Source organism: Peromyscus leucopus, chromosome 17 (assembly GCF_004664715.2).
Source record: "Peromyscus leucopus breed LL Stock chromosome 17, UCI_PerLeu_2.1, whole genome shotgun sequence".
Lineage (NCBI taxonomy): Eukaryota > Metazoa > Chordata > Mammalia > Rodentia > Cricetidae > Peromyscus > Peromyscus leucopus.
Window position 1 is genome coordinate 14,992,352 of NC_051077.1, and position 21,022 is coordinate 15,013,373.

Here is a 21,022-nt window from a genome sequence, read left to right on the forward strand (position 1 = left end):
TAAGAATACTGGCTGATCTTCCAAAGGACTCAGGTTTGATTATCAGTAACCACATGATGGCTCACGAGAATCTATAAATCCAGTCTCTGGGGACCTAAACCCTCCTCTGGCCTTCAGGGGACCTATACACACATCACAGTGCACAGACAAAAATGCAGTTAAAATATCCATACCCATACAAAAAGATATATTTGAAAAATAACTCAATAGATAAATAAGAAGAATCACTTAGTTTGTATCTTTCCTTGGTTGTGTTAGGTTTATCACACTTATTAGACTTTTCTAAGCACATTCAGTATAGTTTTAAGAAAGAAGAATGAGTCTGCAGAGTTTTAAAGCTACTTTGTATCTTTTCTTGAAGATGGAATATGGGGGAAAATCAATTGCAGAACTTACCAAATTAAAGCAATCTTTAAAATATAATTTGTATCAGCAGAAGAAGAAAAATGATGAAATCGAAAAGGAAATTGTTAGGTAAGATTTTAGTATTTCAAATATTGTCAAACATTCATATTAGCTATAATATTAGCTATATTTTAAATAAAACCTAAATATAAATTCATTTTTTAATGCTTTTTTATCAGAACTGTTTTTAAGCTTGTAAGATGGCTCAACATGTAGAGGGGCTTATTGCCAGACACAACAAGCTGAGTCACATCTTGAGATCCATGGGGTAAAAGAGAACCAGTTCTCAACACACACACACACACACACACACACACACACACACACACACACACACACACACGCATATGAGGACGAAACAACAACAAAATAACTATCTTAAGTTTTACTTTAGAAACTGACACAATCTGAATCTTCTTCACTTCCTTGCTGAAGCAGGGTCTCATTTCATAGTCCAGGATTCTCCTGTCCCAGTTTCCCCAGTGTGACAAGCTCACATTTGTGCCATCAGAGCCTGGCTGCTTTTAGAACATGAGGATATTATAAAAGGTGATATTCTCCAGCGTCTTAAAAACTAGCACAACACCATCTTTGGTTGTGATGCCTTCTCACTCTACTTCACTGACCATGACGTTTTAGTTCTCATGTTATTTTTTAAATCTTTCTTCTCATGTATGATTCTATCCAACATTAAACAAGTCTAGCATATAAAGCCTTCTCATTATATCCAATAACATAAGTATCTGGCTTTAGTTTATATTTTCTTTTTTGTTATAAAATACAGCATATTATAAACTCCTTTTCCATAGGTATCCCCCATGTGCTCAAGAGGTATATATGTTATTCAATTACATGTGCATACACACATACACACATGCACAGAATAATAAATGAACAAAGAATTTTATAAAAGTATACTTTTTCATCTCTTTAGGTGAACTTTGTGTTAAAGCTAATAATAAGTTGATGTTTTGTATAAGTATATGGAAATAGATAATAGTATTTATAGAAATCCTGTAAACATATATTAAAGTCAATTATTTGACTGCTGCGTATATTATATTAATTTTTATACTCTGTACCTAAGATAATAAAATAAAATGTTTTCAAGAAAAGTTAGATTAAATTTAGGTCATAATTTATAGACACATTTATTTCATATGATTAGAACATCCTTAAGTAATAAGTATGTGCTGATAAAATACATTATTTGTTTGTTACATTCTTGTAGAATGAAGAAATTCTTGAAAATGGCAAAAATTGGGCATGAAATTGGAGAATGTAGTTCTCATGGAAACTCAAGAACTGGTCATTTTTGAGACATGAGGTGAGTTTAAAGATGAAAATTCACTTATTTTTTTAAAATACAAATTGCTTTGAGCAATGAAATGACTATTTGTAAGACCATTGTAGACTGAGTGTATGGACAAAGCTTATCCCTTCTATTAAGAGTGTCTGCTGTTGACTCCCTATGTCTTGAAACAATCCCAAGGGACAGGAACTCAAGACATGAGTATAAAGTCAGTATTATGGAATAGATTTATTAAGCTATACAGTTGACATTGAAATTCAACTTAGAACATTGCTGTTGCTCTAAAAAGAAATTTTATACTTTGTAGCCATCCCATACCCACTTCCTCAGCCTAAGGAAACTGCCTAGACATTTTTTTCTATAGACTTATCTATTCTGGACATTTCAAAGGAATGGCCTCTCACAATATGTGATCTGCCTTCTCTCAAGGTCCCTTCCTGTTGTAGTAGCAGTCAACACGTGATGGTTAATACTACTAACTACTATTAGGTGTGGAGGTTCGTCTTGCATTGTATTTACTCTGCACAGCACCATCCTGCTACGGAGTACATTTATGTTTGTAGGTACATCTGCATGTTTTCCTTTCTCTTGGATGATTACTTGTGGGTGAAGTTGCTGAGTCTTGTGATCACCTGTTTTGACGTTGGAGCACGGACAGTGGCATGATGCTTTCCATACTCATACTGCCTGCACCAGCAAGACAGGAGGGATATAATTTCCCTCCATAGTTGCCAACACTTGCTTTCCATCTTTTTTTATTGAAAAAGTTACCACTACAGTGATGTAAAGTGATACTGCTTGGCATTTCATTTGCATATTCATAAGAACTAATGAGATGATGTGGATTACATGTTTTGTTCATGTGCTTATATTGCTAACTTGCATATCCTTGTTGGAGAAATGCCACTTAAAGCATTTTCCATTTTAAAAAGGGTTATCTTACAAAGTTTTATTTATATATGTATTTATTTATCCTAGATCTCAGCCCATTACTTGATAAGTGATGTTCAAATATTTTCTTTCATTTAACTACTTGCCTTTGTAGTTTGTTGCTGAGTTTATTTCAGTCACCACAGTGTTTAACTTTCCTGAAGTCTTGCTGATCTGTTTGTTCTTCCTGAGTGCTATCAAAGCAGTTATTGGCAGGTCTAGTCAGGAAACATTATTGCTCTATTTTATTTTAAATTATTTATTTTTTAAATTCTTTCATTTTGCTTTTATATATATATGTGTATATATGAGATGGAAAAATAGATCGATTGACAGGTAGGTAAGTAGATAGATAGATGATTGTGTGTATGAGTGTGCATTTGTGTGTGTGTGTGTGTGTGTGTGTGTGTGTGTGTGCAGGTACATACATGTATTTATGCATGCAAGGCCAGAGGAGCCAGGATGACACCTCTACTTTTTATGTTGTTTATTCTAGACAGTTTTATCTTACTGATTATGCTAGTTTGGAATTCCACAAGTAGAATAGGCTGGCTGGCCAAGGGTCTGCTTTTGCTCCTCCTGCCCTGTGATTACAAGTGTGTGTCACTACACACGTTTTTTTTTTTTTTTTAATTTACATGGGTTTGGGGGTAAGACTTGGATCTTGTTTGCAAGGTGTATTCGTCTGGGTTCTTCAAAGGATCGGAACTGATAGAATGACTATCTATATATTAAAAAGGAATTCATTGGAGTGGATAAGTGGCTGTGCTCTGGGTAGTCCTGTAATGGCTGTCTCCCACAGAAAGACCAAGAGTCCAGTAGTTGTTCAGTGCACAAGGCTGATGCTGCAACAGTACCAATCTAGTGCCAGAGTCCCAGAGGATTACAACAGAACTGCTGGTCTTCAGTCTACTCTTGAATCCTGAAGAAGTAGGTTCTAATACCAGAAAAGAAATGCCTCAGCAACAGGGTAGATGAGCCTGCCAGTGAGAGTGAGGGCAAGTAAGCAAAAACAAATGCTTCCTTCTTCCATGTCCTTTTCTATAGGTTTCCACCAGAAGCTGTGGCCCAGATTAGGGTGGGTCTTCCCACCTCAAATGATCCAAGAAAATTCCTCACAGATGTGTCTAGCTGCTTGGATTTTATTTGATGCCAGATATAGTCAATTTGACAACCAAGATTAGCCATCATACAAAGCAAATGCTTTTCTCTCTAACCTAAGGTTCCATATTTATCTCATTTTTATACTATATTTGTAGAGAGGCCAATTTTACTTTATTTTTTTTTTGCAAGTGACTTTTCAGTTCTCCCAGCACCATTTTTTTTGTTAAAAGACTATTTTTAACTTTTCATTTTTTAAAAACACAAGTTGAAAGCCAATTGACAGTAAATGCAGGAGAGTGCCGATTCTCAGTTCGAATAGGATGGTCCATGTGTCTGTTTCTAAGCCAGAACAAAAATTAGAGATTTAACATTAGAATCCTTTCCCACTATGGTTGTGAATTGCTAGATACTTGCAACAATACAGTCTCTAGTGGAGAATGTTGTGTTTGACTTGACTCATGTTGAAGCCTTTTGCTTTTTGGTGGGACCTATGTCTAGCGCATGCTCTATTGATATCAGGGCATGATTTGAAGTCATGCGTAAGAAGACAGTATCTAGTTCTCCTCTTGAATCTCTTATCTGTTTTCTGTCATTCCCTTCTTCACTCTGATTTCCATTAGTTCTTTGACGCAGGATCTGATAAGTCTGTGAATTGTTTCATTATGATTTAGTAACTCATCTACCAACCAGTAGAATTACTGGTAGGTTTTTCCTGGCTGTGTCTTATAGGTTTTTTCAATACATTTCTTTCACCGCTTAGCATTTATTGTAAACTTGGCAAAACTCAGGCTTCCTTAGGAGAAGGGCCTTTGGGCAGGCATGCCTGGGGGTGGGTGTATTTATTACATTGGTCAATGTGGGAAGGCCTGCCATTGTGGGCATCGCCATTCTCCAGGCTTAGAGATTCTGGACTGCATAAATGTAGAGCAAGGCTGAGCACCAGCACGTGTACATTGGCTTGTTAGTCTCTGCTCTTGGCTGGTTGTAACATGACTGCTTCAGGTTTCTGCCACCTTGACCTTGTGGATGATAACTTGGTTTTTGTGATAACCCTTCCCGCTCCCCCACTCCCCAAGTGGTTTGTGTCAGCATGTTTTATCATAGCAACAGGAAAGAAAACCAAAGCATCCAACAAGTCTTCCCTGTATTCTGGTAGGAGTTTGGGGTCAGACGTATAGTATGTTTCAGAAGTGTTTATATCTCCCATATCAATTCTTATAATTTTAATTATATGGCTCACAGCAAAGTGCTTTTGAATTATTTTTCACTTGTGAAGCAAGTGAGAACTAGACATTTAGAACCAGCATAGTCACAGAATTAATGTAAACATTCATTGCCCATAAGCATGGAGAAAGGGAGCATTTTGAACTTCTGATAAAGGACTGTATCTTGTATGATTTCTAATATATCTCTTTCATTCTTCCACAATGAAGTATGCCACATAATCTGGAGAAAAAGTTTTCCTCTGGCTAGTTACTAAGGCATGGTCATTTGTTGTTCCGGATAAATTCAGAAGTCTCTTGCTCAGTTGAAATCATTTGATGTAAGGCCTCATTTTCTTCCTAAAAATGAAGATACAATTTCACAGGAATTCTGGTCACCTGGCTCTTTCAATCTTTCTGCTCCCTCTTGTGTGGTGTTCCCTGAGCCTTGGTGGTAAAGAGTTGTATTATAGATGTATCCATTGGGGCTGGGCTCCGCATGATTCATTAATCTTTACAGTATGACCTATTATGTTTTTTATATATTTGGTGTCCATTTGCTATAAAGAGAAGTTTCTTTGATTAGGGTTGAGAGCTACACATATTTGTGGGTATATGGATAAGTTTTAGAATGCAGTTAAGAATTATCTTGGTTAACAAACAAACACAAATTAAAAATAGGAACAAAACCATGATTTTGTTGTTTGTTTAAATTAATATTCATATTTGTATTTTTATTTCATTTTTATTATGTTTTAAGTTTTCTTTTGTGTGTGGTAGACACTACAAATGTGAAGGGCAGATATGGAGGAACTGGGAAATAAGTGGGGTTGGGGCACATGACGTGAAATTCCCAAAGAATCATCAAAAATTATGTTTAAAAAAGAAAACAAACAAACAAACAAACAAACAAACAAACAAACAAAAAGAGAAGTATTTTGCTCTAGAAACACGGCAGTAGTAATTCTCGCCTAAGATCCATGACCTCGCCAGCCCTGGGTAATTGGCTAGGTTTCTAGTACCAGGCATGATTTCCTTCCTGTTGAGTAGGCCTTAAGTTCAATTAGGCAATTGTTAGTTACTAACAATGTATGAGTGCCATTGTTGCCCCTTTAGGGATATCTTGCCATGCTCTCCTGGTTGTTGTGGTTCATTGGTGTCACCGATGGATAGGACTAGTGTTTCCCTTCTGTGGCAGCTTGCATAGTAGTTTCTGGTCCTGTGAAAGTTGTATCAGCAGGTCACTTTTAAAATTTCTTCTGAGTTTACTTTTCCTTTATCTGTCCTTGTTGACATATCTTAGTCACTTCAAATTCCAATTTATCACCATCTGCCAGCTCTTAAACAAAGGCTGGAATTTGAACTGTGTGTTGGGTTTTTCATAGGTTTTCAGTGTATAAGTGAGTATGGACATATTTTAAGAACAGTGGGTGTCTTTGTTGCATTTGGGCTATATGCTTGGCATGTAGAAGGGTTTACTAGATCCTTCCCAATGCCTGGTTGTAATTTCTTCTCTTCTACTTACTCTATGTATTTTTTGTTAGATTTATATCATTTGACATTTTGTAGATCTTTCACCAGCCAGAATGAGCACTCACACCTCTGTGCATGAGGATTGCACTGAGCTCCTACACAGAGGAGGACTCACCTTTGTGCCCCATATCCAAACCTTTTGAGAAACATATGTAGGTAATTAGCTTCTTGTGTTCCAGTTTGCACAACACAAAAAGCACTAGCTGCAAGTTTGAAGTAGAAGTCTCAGAAGTTCTCTCTTCCACAAGCAATATGCTTGCTTTGACATGTCTCACAAATTATTGTCTCTTGCTAAATTTTCTTCTTTCAAAAATTCTGAGGTACAAGTGCTTGTATCTGAGAGTAAGTGGTCATGCTTGGTAAAATCTGGGTTCTCTGTCACACTGACTGCAGACAGTTACTTAAGCATGTGCCCCATAGGATTGCTGACACACAATGCTCTGCACACCTAGACTCTCTTGTTAAAACCAACTGTCTTCCGAAAGAAACAAAAAGGTATGTGTAAATTTTTTTTACATTCTGCTGTTATCCAAATCCCAAAAGATCAGCATATTGTTTATACTGTGTTATGACCAAGACAACAAATATGTCAAAGACAGCACATTCAGGCACTGTCTAAAGTTCATCGTTTTCTTCTTGGATACATCTCCCATGTGCAGTCATTACCAACGCTTGAACATACATATACATCCTTGCAAAGCTCCAAGTTTAGAAACCACACTTAGAGAAATATGGAGACCGAACAAGTCCCAGGTGTGTTCAGGCTCATTTTGTGATTCCTTTTTTTACTATTCCCTGAGTTGGCCTCATCAATGCTGATGCTATGGAAATCTTTTCATCGATTTCTCCTAAAAAAATAATTACCTCACCAATCTTAATAATACATCATTCCTTGGCAGTTTTTGATACTGTTTAAAAATCTGCTTTTCAACAGTATTTTCCTATTTGCTCTTTCACAGGAATGTGTAGACTTTGTCACACCACTGGGTAGACAGATACTCCATTCCTCCACCATGGATACAGGACTCAATGTGGCAGTCTTGATGTGTTCTAGAGACATCTCCTGGGACCACACCATCTGCACTGAACATCTAGCTAACTTCTCTAACCACAGCCTTGGAAACTTGGCCCCTGATCCAGACACCATCTACCAGCAAAGATGACAAAGCACTGCCCTTAATTAGATTTTTAATTAAACAGTGAATTTTTATTTAAAAAACTACCATCTGGCTACTTGATTATTTGTTTTCCTTTCTTCTTTTTTTGTTTTCTATTTGAGATCAAGATTTTTTATTGTTTTGCTTGCTTTTTCATTTATGTTTATGCTTTCTCCTTATTCTTTTGAAATCACCTAAGTGATTATAATGCAATTTTTTTCACTTAATAAAATTGCTATGAGTATTTTCACTGTTTTCTACCATGTCCTCAAGAAGAAAAGCAGCCATTGAATTATGTTCCCCCCACACCCCCACAGTACATGACTTTTTTATAATGCTCAAGTGTGTTTCCCCTCCTATCCTTTTGTGACTGCCGAAAAGCCCTGAGCCCTACCATCAACCTTATCTCCTGTCCAGGACCACTTGCTAATTGCCCAGTGCCTTGAGGGAAAACCCACAGAGAATGGTGAGTTTACCTCCATGTCTGTCTTAATTTTAGATCTGAGTTTCTGTTACTCTATGATAATTCAATTTAAAACACCTTGATTCTGATTTTCGTTTCATAAAGATGAAGAGGACCTGCATCCATGAATTAGGTCAGTATGGTGGCATTAACTGCCTCTTTCCTTGCCCTGATAAAGTATCTAACCAGAATCAACTGAAAGTTTGTTTTTGCTTTCAGTTGAGAGGTTACAGCCCATCCCAGCAGGAAGACAAGGTAGCAGGAGTGTGGGGCAGCTGGCTACGTGGCCTCCATGATCAGGAAGCACAGAGATTACAAGTGGGACTCCATTAGAAATCTCAAGCTTCACCACTGGGGGCTGATTTCTTACAGCTAGACCATACATCAAGGCCTGCATAAGCTGAGAACCAAGTGTTCACACATGTGACCTATGGGGACATTTCATTTATAAGATATTATTTGAGCTAGTCACTGAGTTTATCATTCCTCTTTTAAAAATTTATTTATTTTATAGCCTGACCACAGTTTCCACTTATTAATTGTTGATCTCAGTATCTGTGCTACTGGTATTATATTCAGGAAGTGGGCTTCTGTCCAAATGCATTCAGGGCTGTTTTCCACTTTCTCTTCTGTTAGGTTCAGTGTAAATGGATTTATGTTGAGATCTTTGATCCACTTGGACTTGAGTTTTGTGTAGGGTGACAGATAGAGATCTATTTGCATTCTTCTAAATGCCAACCTCCAGTTATGCCAGCACCATTCATTGAAGATGTTTTCTTTTTTTCCATTGTATAATTTTGGCTTCTTTGTCAAAAATCAGATGTCCATAGGTGTGTGGATTTACGTCTGGATCATTGATTCGATTCCATTGGTCCACCTGTCTGTTTTTATGCCAATTCTATGCAGTTTTTATTAAGATAGCTCTGTAGTAGAGCTGGAAATCAGGGATGGTGATACCTCCAGAAGTTCTGTTATTATACAGGATTTTTTTTTTTTTTAGCTATTCTGGATTTTTTTGTTTTTCCAAAACTTGTTTTGTTTGACCAACAAGTCAAGTATTGTTCTTTCAAGATTGGTAAAGATTTGTATTGGGATTTTAATTGGGATTGTGTTGAATCTGTACATCACTTTTGGTAAGATTGCCATTTTTACTATGTTAATCCTACCAATCCATGAGCATCTTTTGACATCTTCTCCAATTCTTTCTTCAAAGACTTAAAGTTATTGTCCTACAGGTCTTTTCACTTGCTTGGCTAGAGTTACTCCAAGATATTATATATTATTTGTGGCTATTGTGAAGGGTATTGTGCTGTGGGATGTCTTTCTGTATCTTGTGAATATATGCTGTTCCCATTGGTTAGTAAATAATGCTGCATTGGCCTATGGCAGGGCAGGATGGAGCAAGGCAGGAAAATCCAAGAGAGAGTCTGAAAGGAGAAGGAGGAGTGGGGAAAGATGCTCCAAGGAGCAACATGTAATGGGATGCAATTAAAACCATGGAACACGTGGCGATACATAGATAAATAGAAATGGGTTAATATAAGATGAAAGAGCCAGCTAGCAAGAATCCTGCCACAGGCCATATAATTGGTAATTAATGTAAACCTCTGAATGATTATTTTATAAGCAGCTATGGGACCGTGGAGCCAGGTGGGACCAGAGAACCTTTGCTACAGTATTGTTTTTCTGATTTCCTTTTCAGCCTGCTTATTGTTTGCATATAGGAGGGCTACTGAGTTTTTGAGTTAATCTTGTATCCAGCCACTTCACTGAAGGTGTTTATCAGCTGTGTGAGTCCCCTGGCAGAACTTTTGGTGTCAATTATGTAGATTATTATATTATCAGTGGATAATGATACTTTGACTTCTTTCTAATGTGTGTCCCCTTGGTCTCCTTTAGTTGTCTTATTTCTCTAGTGAGAACTTCAAGTACTATATTGAATAGGTATGGAGAGAGTGGGCAATATTGTCCCATTCTTGATTTTAGTAGAATTGCTTTGAGTTTCTCTCCATTTAATTTGATGGTGGCAATTGGCTTGCTGTATATTGTTTTTATTATGTTTAGCTATGTCCCTTGTATACCCAATCTCTCCAAGATTTTTATCATGATGGGGTGTTTGGATTTTGTCAAAGGCTTTTTCAGCATCTAATGAGATGATCATGTTTTTTTTTTTTAATTTCAAATTTGTTTATATGGTGGATTACACTGATAGATTTTTGTATGTTGGGCCTTCTCTGCATCTCTGGGATGAAGCCTGCTTGGTTATGTTGGATGATCATTTTGATGTGTTCTATGGATTTGGTTTGCCAATATTTTATTGAGTATTTTTGCATCAATGTTCATGAGTGAAATTGATCTATAATTCTTTTTCTTTGTTGTGTCTTTGTGTGGTTTGGATATCAGAGTGACTGTGGCCTCATAAAAAGAATTTGGCAATGCTCCTTCTGTTTATATTTTGTGGAATAATTTGAGGAGTATTGGTATTAGCTCTTCTTTGAAAGCCCGGTAGAATTCTGTGCTAAAACCATCTTTTTTTTTGGCAAGGGAGATTTTTAACAACTGTTTCTATTTCCTTAGGGGTTATTGGCCTATTTAATTTTTTTATTTGATCTTGATTTAATTTTGTTAGGTGTTATCTGTCAAGAAATTTATTCATTTCTTTTATATTTTCCAATTTTGTGGAGTATCTTTTTTATTTTAAATTAATCTTCTGGATCCCTTCAGATACTTTAATATTCTGCCCAATATAGATCTTCCTTTATACCTAGGGTAGAGGCCATTCTTGAGTTCAAATGTTCTTATGGTCATGTCTGACTATAGCAGGATGAATTGACTGTCTCCTGCAGAGGATAACCTGCCTGGAACAATGATGACCCACATCAGCTGCTCTCAGATGGTTGTTCACACATAAGACCATAACTTTGAGCCTACGTCATCCACTTTTGTTTTCACTGTTATTTTATTGACTTATTAAACAAAGTATTGTGAAGAAGAAATGCATGGCAGGTTAAAGAGAAATAATCACCATCATAATTAAGTGAACTTATTTTAATAAATAATGCTAGTTACTTCAGAGATTGAACTCTGAGACAATCAAAAGGCCCATCTCAGTGTTGCTACGTGGAAATTACAGTGGTCCATGTGTCTAATTAAATATGATCTTTATAAGGACCAAGGTTGTGAGTAAAATGTCGTAAGTTAGCTGTGTACCATAGACACAGGCTGTGTTACCTAACTTACTACTGAACACAGTAATGATATCAAACTGTTATCATATGAATTCAGTAATTAATCAACAATAAGGATGTGCTAGTTAGAGCATGAGTGCTAACAGGGTGCAAAGTAGGTTTCACATTACCATCTATGATGCATTCCTGCCAATGATGTGAAATCAGAAGTAGTTATGATTGCTGTTGTCACGTTAGACATGTTAGACTATAGAGAATTCAAGGAACAAAAGAGCAAGCCAGATGACATCTGAAGCAAGCAGACCAAGAAATGAAAATGTGGGATATTCGTGGCGATCACAGTTAGTGCTCCCAAGAAACCATTGCCAAAGAAGCGTCTGAAGCAGACTTAAGGGGAACAATAACACAACCTTGCCCCAGGTCCTATTTTAGACAAGCTAACTACAAAGTTAGAACATCTCTGAGTCAGGAGAACCTCAAACAATTTTTTTGGTTAAATATGATAATATTATTTTATTAATGTTACTCCAAAGTAAATAATTCCTTCCAAGTGCACATTGAAAAATGATGAACACAGACCTAGAAATTTTGGGGCAGGCTACAAAAAAGTGTACTTTTTCACTATTGTAGGTAACAGTACAATAAAAAAAACTTTGGGTATCTGGTTTAATGAATAAAAATAAGCCATGTCTACACACTCAGCCCTATTAGACCCATTGGGCATGTAATGGAGGCAACAATGGCACAGGTAAAGAACTTACTCTCACTAAAAGGAACAAACAAGAATAAGCGTGTTCTAAATCACATAGTGCAAAGTGAAACACCAGAGACAGGGTGATCTCTGGGACTGTGTTTTGTGAAGACCACCTGAGGAGGTCAGGATGTAAGCTAAGATCCAAAGGATGAGATCAACTCACGAAGCTATCCTTTGTATCTCTGTTGTGAGCCATTATGTGTATGTATCTGATACACAGAGAAATAGAGAGGCCTTGCAATGTCCACTGATTGGAAGTAGGTGGCCAATTTCGACCACATATTTTTCTTGCTGTACATTTGAAATTAAAAATTTTTTTGGTTTTATTTGTATTAATTTACTGTGTCTAGTGTGTATGCTATGCTGTGCTAGTGTAAGTAGGACAGCATAGAAGAGTTACTCTCCTGTCTCACCAGCCCTAAAATTTGCTTGCTTTAAAATCTTTTGCAGTTACTCTCCCATGATCATTATATACATGTCCTTGTCATAGAGTTTTATGTCAAATTGACACAAATTAGGGCCATCTAGGAAAAGGGAACCTAAGTTGAGACTACTAAGAATGACTTATAGGCAAGTCTGTGGGGGAATTTTCTTGATCAATGATTGGTTAGGAGGTCCTCACCAACTGTGGTCTTGGGGTATATAAGATACCAGGCTGAGTGAGCTATGAGGAACAACCAATTCTCTGCTTTGGCTCCTGCCTCCAGGTTCCTGCCTTGATTTCCTAGGCTGCCTTCGTTTCATGGTGGGTTATAAACTGTAAGGTGAAACCCTATTCTTCCCAAGTTGGTCTTGGTCATGATATTTATCACAGCAAAAGAAGACTAAGATAATATGTAAATATTTATCCTTTTGAAAATTTGAAACTCTAATGTTAACTTTCACTTTAGCTGCTAGGAAGTATAAGTTACATGCACCCACATGTACATTACAAATTACAGAGTTGAACTTTGCTGGTTGCACAGGAAGGACAAGACACTGTGGTCCAGGAGGGTACCTCTTATGACCTCAGCATCCTGCTATGACCATCCCAGGGAATCCATTTCTCCTTCCCAAGAGACCTGTGCATAGCAACAATAGTTATCTGGATGTGCATTTGTCAGATGCTGGCTGGACCCTATAACCGGGTGACTGTTGGGTGAAGAGGGCTCACACTACAGCATATGGGCAGTAGCTCAGTAAACTGAGTCGGGAGTCAGAGCTCGACTCCTCAGTTCAGTGCTCTGAGTAGCTGTGGAATCATTTGCCACCCACTTGCTCTCTCAGAAACCTCTGCTGCCTCTGGAGATCAGCTGCCTCATTCTCCTTCCCTAGAGATTAGAGGTAATATCCACATTTGTGGATAGTATTCTAGCTAAGACTCAAAGCCCTTGGCAAACATCAGCTTTGTGCCACAGCAGTCCGAAGGCCGAGAGCTGTGCTTTTGAAGGAAGTAGGAGAATCAGGATATATCAGAGTCAAATATCAAAGATAATCTATGTCTAAGAAAAGTGCAATTTAAAATCTGTATCTGAATAACTATATGCATGTGTACATATCTGCTTTTAAATCTCTCTCTCTCTCTCTCTCTCTCTCTCTCTCTCTCTCTCTCTCTCTCTCTCTCAATTCCAGTACTTTGGAGGCAGAGGTAGGCAGATCTCTTGAGTTTGAGGCTAGCCTGGTCTATAGAGTGAGTTCCAGGATAGCCAGGGCTACACAGAGAAACTCTGTCTCAACCCCCTCCCCAGTATATATATATATATATATATATATATATATATATATATACACACATATATATATATCATATATATCATTTATATATATAAATATCACACACACACACATACACACACACACACACACACACACACACACACACAGAGAGAGAGAGAGAGAGAGAGAGAGAGAGAGAGAGAGAGAGAGAGAGAGAGACTATCACTTGAAAATGCCTAGTGGTGATCACAATCTTAAGCTAGAATCATGAGATTTTTTTTCTCTTCTGCATTGAATCCAGAGCTTCTCACGTGCTAAGGAGGGGTCTACCACTCAGTTAGATCCTCAACATGAGACTATTAATTAGTCTACATAATTTCCTCAAAATGTTCTTTCTTTAAGCCAAAGATCAAAACATAATAAAATTGTATTCCACATAGATTTTAGTCATTGGCCGAGCGTGTGATGACAGTGGCCCTATGATTAGGAACCTGAAAGGCTCAAGTGCTCTTTTATAGTGTAGCCATGATTACATGCGGCATGAAAGTGTTACTCACCAGTCCGTGGTGAAGTTGTAATGAGCCTACCCTGCTGGCAGTTGCATGAAAGCACAGCACGCTGTTATGCCACTATAAGCACTGGATAAGGATAGTGAGTGGCCTATGACGACCTGTACTGTACACTGGATCAACATGTTAGAGTGTAGTCCATATAGACTGAGTCCTCTTGCTCTCTTGTTGGCATTCACATTTAACCCTGCCCACCGCTACCCAAATGCCCGGCACAATGTGCAGCACACAGTAGGCTCTTGGTGAAAGCTTGTATAAAGTCAATCTGGTATTCATTGTCATGGTGATTGTTCACACAGTAATATCCAGGCAAAAGTCCCTACTTTGTGTAAGTGAAGAAAAATGTGGGGAGGAGTAGGCTTCATTGTCTGTTTCTAACCATGAACATGACGGTGCAGAATCTGAGGAGTCATGCTAGTTAAGTCCTTTTCTGTGGTTTTTAGCAAGTCAGTTAATAAGATATTTATGGTCCCCACAGATTTGATTATTCTCTGAAAGTTCAAAGATGAAAGACAAGCGAGTCTGCAAAATAAAATCAATAGAATAAAAATAGGTTCAGCTAGAGGAAATACTCTGGATATGAGAGCTGTGCTTTGTAAAGGTCAGTGGTTTAGAGGAGATTAGCGGAATACCAGAGCATAAGAGGCGAACCATGGGCACAGAGGGTCTGCCAGGAGACCGACAAGCTCTCCAAGCTTATCAGTCAGGCACGCTACCAGGGAGCTTTTGTTCTAACATGTGATGCTAGTCTTTTTTTTTTTTTTTTTTTTTTTTTTTTTTTTTTTTTGGTGTTTCGAGACACGGTTTCTCTGTGTAGCTTTGCGCCTTTCCTGGAACTCGCTTTGGAGACCAGGCTGGCCTCGAACTCACAGAGATCTGCATGCCTCTGCCTCCCGAGTGCTGGGATTAAAGGCGTGCGCCACCACCGCCCGGCTGTGATGCTAGTCTTGATGCAGATGAGAATTAGACAGCATTGTACAATGTTGGGGACATAGAAACAAAAAAGGGGAAATGCATCGTGCTAAGATGGTTGGGAAGGGTTTCCATTTGTTTGCTCAGGTTTGAGAGCTCCGTGAAGTCATAGGGATTAGTGGACAGACTGTTCCTGTGGTTCACAGAATCCACTCCTGTAGACGAACTTCTAAACAGTCTTATTAAATAAGAAACACAGAGCCAAATGCAGGGGTGAAAGCTGTAGAGATCAGAGTGATAGCCACCAACTAACTTTAGCTCACCACACTGCTGTAGCTTCCCAAGAGAACCAGCTTTTTCCTGTCTAACCTGCACCTTTATTGCCTTCCTGTTCTGCCTTCTCATTGGCTCTTAGCCCAGCCACTTCACTTCCTCATCTATACAGACCTCCAGGCCTCTATGGTTGGTACTGGAGTTAAAGGTGTGTGTCACCACGCTTGGCTGTGTCCTTGAACACACAGATACTCTATCTGCAATGTGATTGGATTAAGGGCATGTGCTACCACCACCTGACTTTTGTTTATGGCTGGCTATGACCTCTGATCTCCAGGCAAACTTTATTTATTAACATACAAATAAAATATCACCACAGACTCCTATCTGGTTTTCAGGTCTTCTGTTTGTATTTGACACCCATGTTAGACATCTGCTTTTCTTGGGAGTATTCCCTGACATCCTCCCTGTTTAAACAGCACCTTTGTGTCACCACAGGACCTTCTATAAACTTACTAATGATGTTCATAATCTTACAGTCACTATTCCCTATCTAACTAGATCTCAGTTCACTCCTTAAAGACAGGGTGGTCTTTTTGCTATTCTCTCAGGATCTAGCAAATTGCTTTTCCCTTAGCCGACTTAGAGCCAATAGTCTTGAATCACGTGCCCAGTGGTACCTCAACCCCACTCAACCCCCAAGCAGCAGTGCCACAGAAAGATGAATCACTACACATTGTCACAGCTGCGCTTCTGTTCTCACAGCAGAGACAGAGACAGATCCTTCCCAGCCATCCCCAAACCTTTAGTGCCTGGGATAGCAGACACAGCTCTGGACTGATGCTCACCTGCCTCACACCACATGCCTGTTGTCATCACTGGATTCCTTACATCCCCAGAAAAGGACAGTTATAAAAGCTGACAGTTAAAATTGATTGGAAGTGGGAGTTTTGATTTTTTTTTTTGATTTTTGTTAGGAAGAAGTCTCTGAGATTAAAAACAAAACCAAAACAAACAAATGTTTAGGTGTTCCCAATCCAAAATATGTAAAGATTTCAAACTTAAGAACAGCTCACTGGCTTGTGAACATAAGGCATTCTGCATGTTTTTCCCAAATAAAAATGACAATGAAAACAAGTAGCAAATTATAGTGAAGATACTTTTATCAACTGAATAACCCAGAAGGCTTTGAAAGGACAAAGTAGAAGGAAGCTATCGCTGGATGAAGACAAGCTGTGTATGATTTCTCAGAAGGGTTTGAGCCAGCCCATTAGAGTGATCACATGGGAGAAGTATTCTAGGCTTTAGGGACCCATAGGAGGACAAATCCACCACATTTGGGGAATTCACATTTACCAGTTTCTCCAAAAACATAAACATGACAGAAGTACCTGTTCAAGAAGAAAGTGATCAGAGATGCAAGGGGGATGGTTGTTAGGTCCAAAGGCTCCATTCCCCCTCCCCCTCCCCCTCCATGCATCAAAATGGCTGTGCTGGTGAAATGTTCTAAACAGAAAGACTTTGGCCATACAGACAGAAAGATTGTTATTAGGTAAACAGAGGACTAAAGGTAGGTTTCTGTTTACCAAGAACCTCTTTTAATCCTCCCGTAAAGGTTAACTACCTCTACCAAGGACCTTTACTTCCCCATCAATCAAGACAGCCTGTATCACCTCAAAGGCCCCACCCTGCTGATTGCCATATACAATCTGCTTGTTTTCTCACCACTTTGCTCTTCTTTCTCTCTCCCAAGAGACAGCCTGGGCAGTTTGATCTTCAATAAATCTTTCTACCCATGCAGTAGTCCAGTTTGGTGGTTTCATTGCACCCATGTTTATGTTTGGTGCTGAAACCCAGGAAAAGAACAATGGACCTCTTCCAAAAAGCCCTGCACCTCCTAACAGAATAAACTTGCCAATTTTGACCTTCCTTGGTGCAGATCATTTTCTTCTGCTGGATCTTGCCACCAAAATCTTGACTGCAAAATTCAGAGTCCTCTTCTCCAACCATTTCTCTCTTCCTACTACTCTACCCATTCATCTTTCTTCCCCTACTTGGTAAGTGCCTCCTTGTGGCTGCCTGCTCTGTCTCTGTCTCTCTTATTCACTTGCTGGAGTCTTTTTACCTCTATCTCTCTTGGGTCCTGGAGCTTACTCAACAAAAGTCCCACTGGTGCCTCAGGTAGGTTCTCTCACCTTACTGGGTATCCACCATGCCTCTTCACTGTCTCTCCCTTTGGGGACATCCTCAAATTGAGAATTCATCACCATTGCACATTGCCCCTTCCTTCCTGTGCCTCTGTGTGAACAGTGTTTATAGAAAATCATATTTATGAGCAACATATGTTTGATGGTTATAAATTCCTAAGATTATAATGGTCTATTCAGGGTAACAAAAACTGACTTAAAGATATATATCTAACTACTATATGTTTTTCACTCTCTTTCTTAAACTTTAGTCATTTGTTTAACTAAACGTGATTTCAGGCTAAGAATTTGTCAAGGCAAATGGCATAGTTTTACAAGTACAAGTAAGATCCCACTAGTATTTGAACCCAGGGTCTCCTGTTTATGATACAGGCACTTTAACCAACTAAGCCATGGAGCAACCCGAGCTTTAGTTATTTGAAGAAACTGAGTCATATAAAAAACTGTTATTTTCTAAAAGTATACTGTATAAAGATCTAGAAAATGTGGTTTGATGCCTCTCCATGGACTGTACTTGTGGTTTAATGTTTATTTTGATAGTAAAAGGCCTTCAATTGAAAAATTACAAATTTTTAGGCTCAAACTTTAATCTTATAAAAGCTACTAACTTATTGTAAACTGTTAAAGATAATTAAGACATGCAAGTCAATGGTCAGACACCTTATAAATGACCACATGTGCTCAGAACTACATTTGCAGTAATGCTAAGTATGAATGTAATTCACTTACAGTGACAAGCTTTAGCCTTCTGTATATGTTGTCAAGTTAAGTCTGAAGCAAGTACTTGAAAACCAGCTAAGTTTGTTCAATGTAAAATAATATTTTTAAAAACATGAATCTTAAAAGGTCTTATAAATAAAAAACTCAGTACCAGATATTGGGGTGAATTCTGAAAGATCAGTGAAGCAGAACAAGCCACAGCTAACCTCACCTTGATAACTTCTCAGCTGATTCTGTTTCCTCAAACTGGAAGCCTCTGAGTTTTCATCTGAATGGATCTCAGCTGAACTGCTGCTGAAAGCCTCAAAGTTTGAAAAGTCTCTAGTTCCTGGTCCTCACACCTTATATAATCATCTTCCTGCCATCACTTCCTGGGATTAAAGGCATTTGTCTTTTCCAAGCAAGACATGAGATCTCAAGTCCTGGGATTAAAGGTGTGTACCATTATGCCAGGCTTCTATGTCTATCAAGTGGCTGTTCTGTTCTCTGACCACAGATGTGTTTATTAGGGTACACAATATATTAGGGGACACAATATCACCACATTATATTAAGAATACAAGAGGCCTGGGACGGCTCCGGATCTGGCTGCGAGATGAGCCTGGGGCCATGAAAGGTGATAGTTACAAGCTGCACAGCTGATTAAGTAGCAGAGGAGATTAGAACTCAGGTTTCCAGCCTCCCAAGATTGTTAAACATGAGTCTATGGGAAGCAAACCCCTAGTGACTTCTTAAAGCAAATCATCGGACGACCAGTTGTGGTGAAACTAAATTCTGGAGTGGATTATCGAGGGGTCCTGGCCTGCCTGGATAGCTACATGAATATAGCATTGGAACAGATGGAAGAGTATGTAAATGGACAGCTGAAGAATAAGTATGGGGATGAGTTCATCCGAGGAAACAATGTGCTGTATATAAGTACCCAGAAGAGAAGTATGTGAAGACACCAGGAAGCAGCTCTCCTCAGAGTTGGATAGAATTTGTTATAAGGTGTTTGTTTTGTTTTTTGTTCTTTTATGATCTTTTTTGGTGTGTTTTCATAGTGGTTGGTGTATTTTGTTTTGGTGTTTTAATTGACATTGAAATAAGATAGAGGTGTTACATTACAAATTGAATCTTAAACTTTTCATGTTTATGTTTACTTCTATCTGTACAGAATGCTAAAATTAAAAACAAAAAAGCCAAAAAAAAAAAAAAGAACACAAGAGACTAGACGATGGCCCTCAAGCCCCCTCAAACATATCTGTTGAATATACCATTTAAGGTGTATATTGAATGTGAGGAGCAGGAAGAGGCATAAAGGGTGACAGAAATGCTACCTTCTGGATACAGCCCTGAGCCCCCTCCAAAGAAGATGGAGCACCTGGAACTCCACCTGGAGCTTGCTTCAAGTGTGGCAACACTGCTCACAAGACAAAGAACTACCCTACATATCGCCCATTACCAGAACTTTACAAAAGCTCTGGATGGATGGCCACCACACTCTGTTCAGCTAAGGTAGGTCTGCTGTGGGATAATGCCCTTGTACACTAGTTTAATAAAACACTGATTGGCCAGGCAGGAAGTGTAGGCAGGGAAAGCAGACTAGGAGAATGCTGGGAAAAAGAAGGGCAGAATTAGGAGTCACTAGACAGACACAGAGGAAGCAAGATGTCAAGGCAGAACTGAGAAAAGGTACCAAACCACGTGGCTAAACATAGGTAAAAATTATGGGTTAATTTAAGTGTAAGAGATAGTAATATAAGCCTGAGCTAATAGCCGAGCAGTTACAATGAATATAATCCGGAGTGATTATTTTATAAGTGGCTGTGGCACCGCGGGGCCAGGTGGGACCAGAGAAACCTTCTGACTACAGTAGGTCCATCCCCCAAGTTGCCCCTACACAGGAAAATCTCTCTCCGATCCTCCTGGGCCTTGCAATCAAAGACTGATGCTGCCCTGGAACTTCTGCCATCAAGATTACTGTGGGGGAGCCCAGGCTGACTGTCCAGGTAGTGATTAACTCTCTGTCATTTTTAATAGATTCAGGGACTACTCGGTCTATACTTGCTGCTTACTCCAGTAAAACTTACCCTTTTCAGATCTCTGTGGTGGGTGTTGATAGCTTGCCCCACCAGGCCAGGGCTACAGGTCCTCTCCTCTGTCCCCTCTGGGGCCACTTGACCACTCACTCCTTTCACATTATGCCTAGTTGCCCAACCTCAATATTGGGCAGTAACATCATGGCTAAATGACACTCTTCCTTTTAATCAATTCCTGGAATTTTCCTTCTAGGCTCCAAAGAGAATCCGTGTCTTTTGGCTGACACTGCTGCTTCAACCCTCTCCTCCTCCAGACTGCCTTGTTGACTAATATGTATAGGACACCTCCTTTCATCCCTGCATTAAGAATCTACTTTGAATCACTACCTTCTACCCCTGCCACTCTCAACACCACATATCTTTAAAACAATCACACAGCTCCTTCTTAATAAAGGTATTTTCAAGCCCACTCACTTGCTCTTAAATACCCCTGTCTTGTCTCTCCTACCATTCCAGACATCAAGGATGCTTATTTCAGCGTTCCTTTACACCTAGCTTCACATGTCCCCTTTGCCTT

The 21,022-nt window shown here is 38.9% G+C and overlaps 2 protein-coding genes across 2 annotated transcripts in view; both read left to right on the forward strand.

The window, feature by feature from the left end:
• The window catches only part of LOC119089191 (cell cycle progression protein 1-like), a 56,502-nt gene extending 48,791 nt beyond the window's left edge, over positions 1-7,711 (forward strand). The window contains exons 23-25 of the mRNA XM_037211564.1: positions 362-474; positions 1,637-1,732; positions 7,446-7,711. Coding sequence (XP_037067459.1) covers positions 362-474; positions 1,637-1,724 — 201 coding nt within the window. The 3' untranslated portion in view covers positions 1,725-1,732; positions 7,446-7,711. The remainder of the gene's footprint in view (positions 1-361; positions 475-1,636; positions 1,733-7,445) is intronic.
• LOC114708481 (U6 snRNA-associated Sm-like protein LSm6) lies at positions 4,741-19,414 on the forward strand. Its single transcript, XM_037211897.1, has 2 exons — positions 4,741-4,903; positions 19,127-19,414. The coding sequence occupies exons 1-2, from the start codon at positions 4,741-4,743 to the stop codon at positions 19,363-19,365; spliced, it is 402 nt and encodes a 133-aa protein (XP_037067792.1). The 3' UTR covers positions 19,366-19,414.
• Positions 19,415-21,022: the final 1,608 nt, after the last annotated feature.

Coding starts and splice junctions, on each gene's coding strand:
- LOC114708481 (XM_037211897.1), top strand. CDS start 4,741: ATGACTGCTTCAGGTTTCTGCCACCTTGACCTTGTGGATGATAACTTG. Junction 4,904..19,126: donor CAAGTCTTCCCTGTATTCTG/GTAGGAGTTTGG, acceptor GTTAAACATGAG/TCTATGGGAAGCAAACCCCT.